Source organism: Panthera pardus, unplaced genomic scaffold (assembly GCF_024362965.1).
Source record: "Panthera pardus isolate Hobbes unplaced genomic scaffold, ASM2436296v1 HiC_scaffold_5, whole genome shotgun sequence".
Classification (NCBI taxonomy): domain Eukaryota; kingdom Metazoa; phylum Chordata; class Mammalia; order Carnivora; family Felidae; genus Panthera; species Panthera pardus.
This window is the reverse complement of record NW_026526980.1, coordinates 14514811-14528897: the sequence shown is the minus strand read 5'-3', so window position 1 is coordinate 14528897 and position 14087 is coordinate 14514811. Positions and strand designations below refer to the sequence as shown.

The following is a 14087-nucleotide window of genomic DNA, read 5'->3' as shown; positions in this document are numbered from 1 at the left end:
ACACTGCTGTGTTTTTGGTCACTTCAAAGCATCTATGGACAGTCCTTTGCTTTTTCATACAAGAGTAAGCTTAGGAATGCTTTGCTTCATTCCAGGTCATTGGATAGGTTCCTTTGTAAAGTTGCACAAAATGAAAAAGATTCCATTGAGCCAACACATAGCAGTGATTCTCTTAGTGATATGAAAATCGTCCTACACAGTAACCCTCCTCTCTCTTGTCTCCCTCACACCAGCCATGAAGGTGTTCAAAGGTATGTGTGGGTTAATTTATTTTTCTTTATATTTTGTATTTTCTGTATTATTTTGTATTATATTACAGCATTGTAATTATTTTTATATGAATATTTTTAGGTTGTGGAACAAATAATCTGAGTTTCCATTATTTCTTATGGGGAAATTCACTTTGATCTACAAGTGCTTTGGATTACAAGCATGTTTCCAGAACAAACAATGCTCACAAACCAAGGTTTTACTGTACATAACATTCTGGAAAAGGCAAAAACATGGACACAGTAAAAACATCGGTGGTTACCAGGGATTAAAGGGGAGGGAGGGATGAAGACGCAGAGCACAGAGGATTCTGAGGACAGTGAAAATGCCTTGTATTATATTCTAATGGTGGATGTATACATTTGTCCAAACTCATAGAATGTACCGCTCATGAGTGGACCCTAACGTAAACTGCGGACCTTGGGTGCCAACGATGCGTCCAGGTAGGTTCATCAGTTGTAACAAAGGTGCAGGGGGGGACATTGATAACAGGAGTAACTTATGAATGTGTGTGGGCAGGGAATATATAGGAAATCTCCGGACTTTCCACTCAGTCTTGCTATAAATCTAAAACTGCTGTAAAAAATAAAATCTATGGGTAAAAAAAGAGAGAAAGGTAACAGATGGGAGCTGCATTTGTGGTGAGCATAGCATAATGTAGGGAGCTGTTGAATCACTGTGTGGTAAGCCTAACACTAATGGAACATTGTGTGTCGGCCATACTTCAAGTTTTAAGAAGGCAAATACAAGAGGCAGAGAGAGGGAGAGAGGGAGAAAGAGAGAGAGAGAGAGAGAGACATAAAGATTTACTTGCTTCCTGATGGATAGATAATTATACCAAGGCACTTAATAAATTTTCCATTGAATTAAATATCATCTTTGTCATTTATTAAATTCTCACTTACAATGATATATATTTATGGATTCTCTATTTGATCCAACCAATATATGTATCTACTTGTCAATCCCCATGGTAAAATTATATTGATATTGTAGTTTAACAGTATATTCTGATATCTGGTAACATAAGTCCCCTTTCCATTACTCTTCATTTTCACACTTTTCTCGACTATTCTCAAGCATTTATTCTTGCATATGATCTTTATGTTAGCCAAGTTTTTTAAAGTCCGGAGTTAATAGAATTTCATTATACTTATAACTCCTTAGGAGAAAATTGACGTTTTAATTACATGAAATCTTCCCACCCAGGGTCACAGCTTTCAATTTGTTCACATTTCGTTTTATATCCTTCATAAGACTTTATCAGTTTCTTCATAGAGGTCCTGTGCCTTTCTCGTTAAATTCATTTCTAAGCATTTTTCTTTTTATTGCTATCATGCTGGGAATATTTTTCCCATCACTATTTCTGTTTTCTCCACTCTTTTGCTAGAATGGAGAAAGGCTATTGGTTTATGTCTATTTGTCCAAGAGCAGAGCATTTAAGAGCACAAATTGAGATATGGAGAAGAGACGTTAACTTTACTTCGTATAACTCCATTTACCGTTTTATTTTAAGCTCCCTTTGTGCCAGGTGGAAGCAATTCAGCCCCGTCTGGTTTTTCCCAGCTTTCGTCCAGGGTGGGGTTAAGTTCCATGGAGTTTGCATAATGCCAGGAGGCAAGAGGACACTGAGTCCTTGACATCATCGGTCCTCGCTGGCATCTCTTGAGATGCCGTTGGGTCCTGTCTCTCGTCCTTAACCAGTCTCTGCTGCAGTTGTTCCTCTTTCATTCTGAGGCGGCTCTCTCTCTCCCTCACTTCTCTCTCTCCCACTCCCCCTCAGGCATCTGGAAATATTCCCCCACCTCCACATCACACTAGACAGTGGGCACCTCCCTAACCCATCCCAACCCCCCGCGGCCCAGACCCAGCATGGAGCATCTCCAGGCCCACTGCTTCTCCAGTCTCCACTCTGAAGCCGGACGCCCCCTCTGCTCTTGATCCCACAAAGCTACGCGGGGTCCTGTCCTTGGGTGAGGGCGATGCAGAAGCTTCCTCTCTGAGCCCAGGGGCGGGGCGGGGGGGGGGGGCACTTTTCCACTTTTCCACCCTCATTATTTATCCTCTCAGGGCTAGGTTCATGCTAGGTATTCAAGCACTCAAAAGCTAAAAGAAGCTTCCTCTTCTCTCTTTCTTCCCTTCTCTGAGGCGATAAATTCAGAGCAACTCCGCCTGAATAGAAGGGCTGTCAGGGAAAATGAAGTTCTGGACGGCAAAACATTGTTAATATTTCCACATCGTAGCCCATTAAAACATACAGGCGTAGGGAAAAAGAACAATACTAGAGAAAATACAACAGAATGTTAACAGAGATGCTGTGTTTCCAGGAGGTGAAACCGTGAATGAATTTTGTTTGATTTCTATTTCTCTGGATTTTATAAAGGTTCTACAATGTGTGTTATTCATATTATCACACACATAAAAAATGATTTATGTGAGTTCATTAGTAGGTTGCCTATGCAAATCGGGTTGATTTGCATGAGAAATGACTATGAATCCAAGCATAATTGACAGACACAATGTACGTTCCAAGGAAATGTACAGCCGTATGAAACATAAAGCACGAAGGAGGCTTCATTCACACCCTCAGTAGCTTGGGTTGGTTTCTAGAGCGACAAGCAATCGCTCGTGCTATGAAGTTAGGACCACTTGCCAACTAACTGGGAGCCTTGGAACAGTTAAGCCTGAAGGGGTAACCAAGCAAAAAGAGGCCTTTCGCCACGAGGCAGTTGGGTTTTTTAAGGCTGCAGTTGATGAAAACGTGATTAGAGGGTGCCTTAGATCAGGGAGGTTCTTAAAAACAGAGCCTGAGGCAGGGATTCTTGCTCAGTGATGGGATGAACTCTCTGAGAGACTGGGGAGGGAGTGAAGCATGAGAAACTCCGCAGCACAAATTGTACCAGAGGTGGCTTCACCTTGAGGCGAAAGGGCCAGTCCCCGCCCTCTGTCAGTCAGTCATGGGCAGGAGGGCACGGGATGCTCCAGTCAACGAAGGGCAATTTTGCGGAGACGCAGGCACCTGTGAGCCCTCAGCAGCCCATCCTTGGAGCAGCGGAAGGATGGGGTTCCAGCCAGGCATGATTTAGTTGGTAGTTCTAGGTAATCGTGAGCTGATTGCAGCGTGGGTCGGGGCCATGTGCGGGAGTAGGTGACACTGGAGACACCAATGGTGGCGGCATCCTTGGGGTGGAGAGGAAGGCTATGGGCCAGCTAGCTAAGAACTCCTCAGTGGCTGTGGGGGCTGTGACCAAGAAGGCCAGGGATGACAGAGAGGAAGAGGCGGAGCCAGGCTGTCTGATGGTCAGATCAGCAGTGATTTTTACCCAAGGAAGAAGGAGAAATGCATGAGCCCAAACCTGACAACTCATTGGACCCCTGCAGGCCCTGGCTGACCAAGTCGGGAGGTCTGCCAACAACAAGGACTGTAACCACCCCAGCAAGGGGTGCCCTGAGGCCGTACTGTCTGATATCCAAGTATCCAAGGCGCAGAAGCGTGGAAGTTCTACAAAGACAGGTACCTTATCTGTCCTGCTTACCAGGCTGCATAATGAGTGAATATTTACTGAAAGAATGAGTCCATCAGTTCACCTATATTTCATCACCTCTCAGTGGAGGCCCCTAGCATAGTAACGGCACGAGCTTTGAAGTGAGACGCCTGAGTCTGAATTCCAGCGTGAGCCTCAGCTTTTCCATCGGGAGTGCGGTGAAGATTGAATGAGCTGATAACGAAGGGTGTAGAGCGCTTGGTACAGCACTTGGCCGGTGGGAAAGTCCACGAATGGCCTCCGCAGGTAACCTCCCCGAGCCATCTCTAGCAGGGTGACTGGGGGGTGAGTGTGATCGGAAGGGCGAGGGAAGGAGCGGGACGCGGGCTGAGGTTGCGTCCCAGCCTCTGTGTACCCAAGTGGCCCAGCCCTGGGCGGAGTCTCCTCCGGGCCAGGCGGGGCCGTGCTGTCCCCTGGAGGCACTGAGGGACCGGCTATGGCGAGTGGGGCCCAGGGATGCGGCCGTTGGCCCCCGCTCCACCTCGGGCTCCTGCTCCAGCTCGCCGCGCTACTCCGGACGCCGGGGCTCCAGGTGAGAAGTGGGGCGGCCGCAGAGTCTCCCAGGTCAGGGGCGGGGGGAGGGGTTGGCGCACAGCGGAGCAACAGGGGCCGCCTTGCCCTCCTCCGGGTCCAGGTGGCCCCAAGTTGGACCCTGCCAGGAGAAACCTCCTAGCTGTGGGGGGTTGCCTTTGCCCCCGCGAACACCTGATTGGAGAGATGTGCCAGCGTGGAAAGGCGCTGGTGGAGGGAACAGCCGCCCTTCCTGCAGCATGGGGGTGCAGGTGGAGAGAATAGCCTGGGGGCGGGGAGGGGGATGCGGGGGCGGGGGGTTGCTTGGCCTCCTAAAAGTCCTGGGATGCGGGCTGGGACGTGGGATCAACTTAAGGGTCCTCTGTCTAGAAATGCGCCCACATACCCAGTTTTACAAATTCAGGCGACTCACAGCCCTTCTCCCAAACCACGACTGGACCCTGGGCTCAGAACCTCTGGGATAAATAAGTAGGAGGTGTGGGCATCGGGTCCAGCCCCGCTAGGAGGTAAGAGTCCGGTTTTACAGAAATGCCTGGAGCGGGCAAAGGCACCCAGGCTAGAATCCACTCGTCGGGCCTGAAGCCCCCAGGACCACTAACTGGATCATGCAGGTGGCTGTTCGCGCCATTCCACTGTCCTGCTTCCAGCTCTGGGTCCACCCTCGGTTGCCAAGTAGGAATGTGAGCCGGGTGTGGCCGCAACAGGTCTCTCCAGAAAATTTAGAAAGACTGGAAAGGAGACAAATTAGAAATTCAGATTTTTAAAAGTGAAACCTCTCCAATTTTAAAAATTGGTCGCTAATTAAAAACACATTTGTAAACACATTGATGGTCAAGCCACTCAGCTGTGGGCAATCAGCCTGCAGCTTCTTCTCAGAGCGCAAAGCAGGCTGGGAGAAGACAGGGGCCAAGAGGCTGTTTGCTACCCCTCCACCAAGACCGTTGGCTCAGCTCCAAACCTGAGGGTCCTGGAGCAGGATGTGGCGTTTGCAAGGGTGCGGCGGGGCCACCCGGATGTTAGGGTTCCTGCTAGGAGCTCAGCCTCACCCTGTTTGCTCAAGGAGGGGCTAGAGCAGGTGAGTTAGCCCAGTGGAGGCCAGATGCAAGGGCAGCTCTGGCCCTCCCTCCCTTGGCCACCCCGAGCCTTGGTCCAGAGGACCCCTGGAGCCTGGCACCAGAAGCAGCTGGGCCGGTTGGGGGGGGGGTCACCCCAAGAAAAGCCACAGTGTGGCAAAGGAGGAAAAGGTTGCAGGTATCAGAGAGATGCCAGCAGCCGTTCTGCGTGCTTTTAGGCTAATTACCTAACCGGCATGAGCCTCATTCTCCCCGGCGCTTGGGAGAGTAGCACCCATCTCGCAGGGAGACTGTGAAGTCCTTTCATAAAGCCCTTCCATCTTCTTTGGAAAACCAGGAAGAATTGAGGGGTGGGGAAGAGGACAGATTTTAGACACTGTGCGAGCCACCTCCCCCACCCCCCCCCCCCAGTTCCCACTGTAACCCCTCTCTAGGGTCAAGGAGATCAATGGGGGCAGCCAGCAGCCTCCCCAGTCCTGCTTCCTTCTTTGTCTGCCCCCTGCCCCCCGCGAGAAGGGGAGTCACAGCCAGCCTTGCATGCAGTGAGGACAAGGGGTGCCCCCAGGCTCCTCAGAGAAGGTGACTTTGTTTCCCACTTCAGGTCCAGAGCCTCAGGCCGGAGAGCCTCCTGCTAGTGTCCACCCTGGATGGAAGTCTCCACGCACTGAGCAAGCAGACGGGGGACTTGAAGTGGACGCTGAAGGATGGTGAGCAAGGGGCAGTCACTCTTCCTTCCTTGGACCCTGAGTTGGGGGCTGGGGGGGTCACCGTGCATGGAAGGTAAGTGCCTGGGGTCTAGGCTCCAACAAGCCAGTCTCTGCAGGCAGCTGCACTACTTCCCAGCTGCGTGGCCTTGGGAAAGTCACTTCGCCCCTCCGAGCCTCAATGTCCTTACCTGTAAAATGGGGCCAAGGGTGATGACCCTACTTCACAGAGTTCTTGGGAGGATTAAATTACATGCATGTCAAGTGAGTGGCTCAGTGCCTGGCCCACAGTAAGCACCCCGTGAATTTGAGCTGTGCTTGTCAGCGGGCGGTATGGAGGGGTTACTCATACTTCATGTCCCTGTGCCCACAGATCCCATCCTCCAAGGGCCAACGTATGTCACCGAGTAAGTGAACCTGCGGTCTTTGAAGGAGGGGGCATCGGGAGATGGGGAGGCCACAGTTGTCTGGAGGGGGTTCGGCGGGCCGGGGGTAGGGGCATGTTGGAAGGAAGGGAAGAGGTTTGGATCTGGAGCTGTGTGGCGCCTCCTACTAGCTGGGGAAGATGGCGGCAAAGGGGGCCTTCAGGAAACCAGGGGGCATGAGCCTAACCCTCCCCCTGTTCCTCTCTGCCCCACAGGACAGCCTTTCTCTCAGACCCAGCCGATGGCAGCCTATACGTCTTGGGGACCCAGAAACAGCAGGGATTGATGGTGTGTTTCCTACAGTGCTTGGGATGGGAGAGGGCCTGGGCTTCCGTTAGCCAGAGCAGGGGGCGCCGAATGGTCAGCATCTGTGTGCCCTGCAGAGGTTCTGGGTGCATTATGGGAAGGCTGTCCTGAGGGACCTGCTGAAAGGGGGTGGTGTGGTGGTTCGAGCCGTCTACAGAGCAGGCTGGCGGGCCTCTGAGGGTGTCCCAGGGGCTTCTCCAGGACTGTGGGGGCTTCAAGGGGGGAAAATGACGCGTCATTTAGTTTTGCCAAGTGAATAGTTACCCCAAAACCCAATGGCTGAAAATGCCAGCCACTTATTTACCCCACAATCCGGGGGGGGGGGGGTTGGTGGCACTTCAGGCTGGACTGAGCGGGTGGTCTTGACTAAGCTTGCTCAAGCCTCTGTGGCCGGCTCCTGGTCCGCTGGATGGTTGTGCCGACGGTTGGTGGTTGGCTGGCTTTTGAGAGGGGCCGCTGGGCCACGTGTCCCTCGTCCTTGTCAGGTGAGCCTGGGCTTGTCCACGTGTTAGCGACAAGGGAGCCAAAGAGAAGGCCAGGCCTGTGCACAAGCACTTGCCCAACTATGCTTGGATCACATTCTCTGATGTCTCATTAGCCAACGCAAGTCCAGTGGCCGAGCGCAGAGTCAAGCGGTGAAGAAATAGACTCCAGTTGTTTGGGGGAGTTGCTGAAAAGTCGCAAAGGGGCGTGCACAGAGGGGAGAAGAGGAACTTGCGGCCGTTTCGGCTGCCTTCTACATCAGGACGCCTATGGGGGTTGTTGAACGCGACTCTGGATTTGTCACAAGGAACGGGGCGGAATGTGCTGTGTCGGAACTTTGTGCCATAGGAAGGCTGCCAGAAAGGTCTCAAGTACGTGTAGGAAGCTGAGTTGACAAGCGATGTTAGCACGGAAGTCAGGCGAGGTCCCAGCAGCAAACAGCACATTCCAACAGGTTAGCTCTAGGACGTGCTATTAAAGGATTGACTTACAAAGGTGCGGACAGAGTGTGGGAAGCCACGGGGCCCCGTGCAGTATCCCGTGGCCCATAAAAGTGGGGGGCCGTTATCAGCCCTAAGCCCAGGGGGAGCGGGGACATTGGCTCTTACGGTGTCCATGCAGGAGTGACACGTGTCTCTTCTGCTCCGTTCCCATTGGCTAAAGCAAGTCATGGCCGCGTGTACTTTAAGCAGGAAAGGAAGGACAATCCCAGAAGAACCAGAATATTTGTGAGAAGTGTTCCCCATCCCCCAGCCAGTCTTCCAACTCCAATTTAAAGTCCAAGCTCTTTCCCAGCCTGTGTCCTTACAGCCAGCCGCCCTCACTTCCGGCCACTCTTCCTTTCTCTACCCCCGCCCTCCCAGGTTCGCTGGCCTTCTTGCTGTTCCTCAAATATGCCGGTCAGTAGCTCTCCCTGCCCAGGGCCTCTACACCGGGGCCATCCCTCCACTCAGAGCTCTTCCTGCACGTGACCTTATGGCTCACCTCCTCGCTCGGCTTGGGTTCTTACTACCCTGGCCCGCTGCTCTGAAATAGCATCTCGAGGGGTGCCTGCGTGGTCGAGTGACCGACTTCCGCTCAGGTCATGATCTCGTAGTTGATGAGTTCGAGCCCCGCATCAGGCTCTCTGCTGTCAGCGCGTTGCCCACTCGGGGTTCTCTCTCTGCACTTCCCCTGCTCTCTCTCTAAAATAATAAACATTTTAAAAATCTTTAAAATAGCATCTCAAACCACTCTATCCCAGTTCAGTAAGTTGTTTTTTTTCTTTTTTTTTGTGGCATTTATCATTACTCGGTGGTACGTTATGTATTTTGTTGTTTATTATCTCTCCCTTCCACACGCCAGAAATGTAACTCTACGCAGGAAGGAACTTTGTCAGTCTCCGTTACTACTGGTCCTGGCACCTGGCTAATAATAGGTGCTCATTAAATCGTTGAATGAATGAATGAACTCTTTCCAGCGAACTTTCTTCAGTCCCCCACATTAGGTGGTTCCACTTGTGCTTTCTTATCACAGCACGAGCTGTGCCTACCAATTACAGGTTGTAATGACTCCTTTTCTGGTCGGTGCTGACTACGCCCCTGGGAAGCCCGGCTTCTCTTGCGCTCAGTCCTAGAGTCTGCTTCGAGTGGCGACAGTTCTGTATGTGGAGTTTGGGGATTTTTTTCATTTTGATACAATTTCCAACATAAGAGAGAAAAATGCAGGGCGCCTGGGTGGTTCAATTGGTTTGAGCGTCTGACTCCTGATCTCTGCTCAGCTCATGATCTCACGTGAGTTTGAGCCCTTCATTGGGCTCTGCGCTGACAGTGTGGCGCTTGCTTGAGATTCTCTCTCTTTCTCTCTCTCTCCCCCTCCCCTGCGCTCTCTCTCTCTCTCTCTCAAAAAAAAACTTTAAAAAAGGAAAGAAATGGGGCACCTGGGTGGCTCAGTCGGTTAAGTGTCCACCTTTAGCTCAGGTCGTGATCTCATGGTTTGTGAGTTTGAGCCCCGTCTCGGGCTCTGTGCTGACAGCTCAGAGCCTGAAGCCTGTTTTGGGTTCTGTGTCTACCTCTCTCTCTCTGCCCCTCCCCCACTTGTGCTTCTGTCTCTCAAAAATAAATAACATCAGAAAGAAAGAAAAATGCAAGAATAGTACAAAGAAATTCTTTATTCCCTTTACACAGATTCATCAATTTTTAACATCTTATTACATTTGCTTTATCATTCTTCCTTAATGGATAGGTGATAGATAGACAAGGTATATACACACTTTCTTTTTTTTAGATTAAAAAAAAATTAAAGTAATCTCTACACCCAAGGTGGGGCTCGAACTTACAACCCTAAGATCAAGAGTCCCGTGCTCCACCACCTGAGCCAGCTAGGTGCCCCTATGCAATTTCTGTTTCTGAACTGTTTGTGAATGAGTTGCAGACCTGACTCTTCACCCCTCAGGGGGGACTATGTATTCCTAAGGATGAGTATAAATGATCAAAAGCAGGAAATTTATTTTATTTATTTATTTATTTATTTATTTTATTTTTTTAATATATGAAATTTATTGTCAAATTGGTTTCCATGCAACACCCAGTGCTCATCCCAAAAGGTGCCCTCCTCAATACCCATCCCCCACCCTCCCCTCCCTCCCACCCCCCATCAACCCTCAGTTTGTTCTCAGTTTTCAAGAGTCTCCTATGCTTTGGCTCTCTCCCACTCTAACCTCCTTTTTTCTTTTTTTTTTCCCTTCCCCTCCCCCATGAGTTTCTGTTAAGTTTCTCAGGATCCACATAAGAGTGAAACCATACGGTATCTGTCTTTCTCTGTATGGCTTATTTCACTTAGCATCACACTCTCCAGTTCCATCCACGTTGCTACAAAAGGCCAGATTTCATTCTTTCTCATTGCCATGTAGTATTCCATTGTGTATATAAGCCACAATTTCTTTATCCAGTCATCAGTTGATGGACATTTAGGCTCTTTCCATAATTTGGCTATTGTTGAGAGTGCAAAAGCAGGAAATTTAACGTGGATGCGATAGTATTATCCAATCCACAGTCCACGGTAGTTTAAGTGTCCCATTGGTGTCCTTTATTGTTTTCCTCATCCAGAATCTGACCCAGGATCACCTGCTGTGTTTGCTCATCATGTCTCTTGGGTGTCCTTTAGTCTGGAACCGATCCTCAGCTTCTCTGAGGCCGTCCTGGCCCTTGAAGCCCTGAGGTCCCTGCAGCTGTTTAGAGGAGGATGTCAGGCCGGACCCATGAGGTGGCATCTCGGGAAGGAGCGGGAGATTTCCCCAGTTCAAGAGGCTGTGTAGCAAAGTGGTTAAGTGTGCTGGCTCCTGAAACTGATCACCTGGGTCTAAGGCCTGGCTCTGCCGTTTACCAGCGGTGTGACAATAGCCGAGTTACTTACCCTCTCTGGGAAAGGAAGATTCGAATAATTGTACCTAGTGAGTAGGTCGTATGTGTTCTTCTGCTCTTTCTCCTTCCCGGAAACTTTCCCTCTCAGAGGCTGCCGTTTACCATCCCCGAGCTGGTTCATGCCTCCCCGTGTCGCAGCTCTGATGGCGTCTTCTACACGGGTAAGCATCTCTCCAGCCTGCGGGTCCAGGTCCGGCAGGGACGGGGACCTAGTCACGGTGGGCCAGCTGGGCACAGGACAGCCGGGCTGCACAGCCTGTCCCAGGCCATCCTGAGGGCTGGCACGCCTTCCACCTCCACAGGCCGGAAGCAGGATGCCTGGTTTGTGGTGGACCCTGAGTCGGGAGAGACGCAGATGACGCTGACCACAGAGGGTCCCTCTACCCCCCGCCTCTACATCGGCCGAACACGTGAGTCAGGCCCCAGCTGCTCCCCAAGCTGTGGGCGTCCGGCCCCCTCCTTTGTGCTGCCCAGGCCTGGCTGTTGGCTGTCCAAGTTGAATCCAGGCCAGTCAGTCAATCTTTAGTCAACAACCATTTCACTGAGTGCTAAACAAGGAGCAGTAACCCAAATATCCTGTGATGCTCACAGACTCTGGCCTCCAGGACGGGTGCCAGATGGTACTCCCTGGGGCTGGGGGCGGGGGAGGACTCTCACGTGGGTACCCCTGGTAACCCTGCTTCTGGGCACTCGCAGAGTACACGGTCACCATGCATGACCCCAAGTCCCCGGCCCTGCGCTGGAACACCACCTACCGCCGCTACTCGGCACCCCCCATGGATGGCTTGCCTGGGAAATGTGAGTGTCCCCTTTCTCTGGCTCCAACCTTGGAGCAAGTCCCCAACTCAGGGGACTCTGAGTGGCATCCACGACCAAGCCCCACCACATTCTGAATGACACACCCTTGATGGGTGACCCTAAGTGAACCCCTTAACGCCCAGCCTGACCCCCACTGAGCGATCCTTAACATCCTAGTTCCTCCATATTCCCAATGAGCTGAGCCAGGTAACTCTGGGTGACTCCCCTTGTCCTGAGTGACCCAAGCAACCCTCAAACACTCTGAGGAGTCCCCACATGTCCTAACTGACCCCCGATGTTGAAAGACCCCGAGAGATGACTCTAAGTGATCTCCCCCAAGATTAACCCCTCTCAGGTAATTCTGACCACTCCCTTGATATTATGACTGTCCTACCCAGTTGCCTGAGTGACCTTACAGGTGCCCCTAAGCTACTCCTTGTACGCTGACTTCATCGTTTTGCATGAGAACCCAAGCAAATACACATAAACATCACAACGGACACTCCAGGGCCCCTAACTAACCCCTTCACACTCTAAATGGCTCCCAAGTGACCCACATGCCTCTAGGCCACCCTGATTGACCTCTCCTGGGTGATATGATATCAATCAGACTATGGCTGACTACCCCACATCCTAAGTGACCTCTCTCAAGTGACCTGGACTGATTCACACACCTTAAGTCACCTTTGGACGACCCTGACAGAGCCCTCCATTCTACACAGCTCTCCAGTTGACCCTGACTAGTGTCCTGACCGATCAAAGCGACCCAGTGAAATGTGACTGACCTTCCCATGTCCTCATAAGCCTCCAGGTGATCTCACCTGGCCCCCACACACCTGAGTGGCCCTCCTGATGGCCTACCTCGGGCAGCTTCCCCACCCCAAGATGCTCTGAGATGCCTCACATCCAAGCTCCTTGGCCATTTCTCCCCAGCTGTCTTTCTTGGCAGACATGAGCCACCTGGCATCCTGTGGGATGGGCCTGCTGCTAACCGTGGACCCAGGAAGTGGGGCGGTGCTGTGGACACAGGACTTGGGCATGCCCGTGATGGGAATCTACACCTGGTACCAGGACAGCCTGCGTCAGCTGCCCCATCTCACGCTGGCTCGGGACACCTTGCATTTCCTCGCCCTCCGCTGGGGCCACATCCGACTGCCTGCCTCAGGCGCCCAGGACACGGCTACCTACTTCTCCGCCTTGGACACCCAGCTTCTGTAGGTGCCCATCCCTGGGACCGGGGAGGAGCCCTCTGGACAGGTGTGATGTTTGAGGATGACACACTTGTACAGCTGAACCAGCTGGTTCAAACTGGTTATTTACCAAACTGATTGATAAATAACCAGTACCCAGTATCACCCCCCCACCACCCACCCAGTGCCCCCAGGACCTTCTGGATAGCCCTGCTATTCAGCGACTTCTGGGTACAATCTAGCCTAGAGGGGGCCTCCAGGTCTCCACTCCAGTGTACAGATGGAGACTGTTCTGCTTGGTAGGTGCAATGCCTTAATTGTTAAAGACTATTATTCTTACTTATAGTACCGAATACCCTAGAGTTCCCATCTTAGGAAATAAAGAGACAGACTGGTAAAATCAGGGGTTATCTATTAATTCAGTTCTTTACTCTTTCAGTTCATTACACAAATAATAATTGAGCACTTACTGTGTACCAATCACTTGTTAGACTCTGGAAGTATAATAATACTTCCAGTGTTCCCACCTATAGAAATCTGAGTCTAGTGGGGGAAACAAGTGTGTAAGAGGGCAATTACAATATGGTATGATAGAGAATAACAGAGGTATAGATTTGCCATAGGAATGTATAGGAGGGGTACCTAAATTGAGACCAGGGACAAGAGGCAGTCATGGAAAGCTTCCTGGAGGAAAGGACATATACATTGAAAACTGAAGGATGAATACAAAATAAGAGAAAGAGCATTGCAGCCAGGGAACAGAAATTAAATAAGCCTGGAGCATAGATCTGAGCAGTGTTAAGCAGGGATCTGGTAGGATCATTTAAATGGTTTGTACATTTTCTCCTAAGGCTAAGGAAAAATCATTGGAGGGTTTTAAGCAAAGAAGTAATTTGATCATCTTTTCATTTTAGAAAGACAACTCTGGCTGCAGTGTGAAGAATATCTTAGAGCTGTGTAGTAACGAAGGACACACATATAGAATATTGTGTTAGTTCAGGCATGAGATAAAGACCTTCTGGGCTATGGAAACAATAGAGATGGGGAAAAGTGGAAAGCAAGAGATATGAAGAGGGAAAAACAGTAAGAATTTGGTGATCAGGGAGTTTGGTGATTGTGAGCAAGGACTCAAGGGTTATGTTCAGGTTTCTAGAAGCACATGGATGCTATTGTTTTCAGAGGTAGGGAGCACTAGAGGAAGAAGGAGAGGAGGTGGTAAGGAATGAAGTGACGAGTTCAGATTTAGAGAACTGAGCTCTTGAAAGAGGTCTGGGCCAGACGCAGATTTAGAAACCATGACTATAGAGCTTGTATCAGTTAGCTTTTGCTGCATAACAAAGCACTCCCAAAGCTTACAGCTT

The 14087-nt window shown here is 50.7% G+C and overlaps 1 protein-coding gene across 3 annotated transcripts in view; it reads left to right on the top strand.

Annotated features, from left to right (window-relative positions):
* The first annotated feature begins 4143 nt into the window (after positions 1-4143).
* The window catches only part of ERN2 (endoplasmic reticulum to nucleus signaling 2), an 18356-nt gene continuing 8412 nt past the window's right edge, over positions 4144-14087 (top strand). For 2 of the 3 annotated variants that reach the window (XM_019430338.2, XM_019430335.2), the window contains exons 1-8: positions 4145-4347; positions 6021-6126; positions 6497-6530; positions 6764-6836; positions 10827-10899; positions 11041-11148; positions 11435-11536; positions 12486-12750. In XM_019430338.2, the coding sequence (XP_019285883.1) occupies positions 4252-4347; positions 6021-6126; positions 6497-6530; positions 6764-6836; positions 10827-10899; positions 11041-11148; positions 11435-11536; positions 12486-12750 (857 nt within the window). In that variant the 5' untranslated portion in view covers positions 4145-4251. Of the gene's footprint in view, positions 4348-6020; positions 6127-6496; positions 6531-6763; positions 6837-10826; positions 10900-11040; positions 11149-11434; positions 11537-12485; positions 12751-14087 lie in introns of all 3 variants that reach the window. The other variant, XR_002075297.2, reaches the window with a different exon arrangement.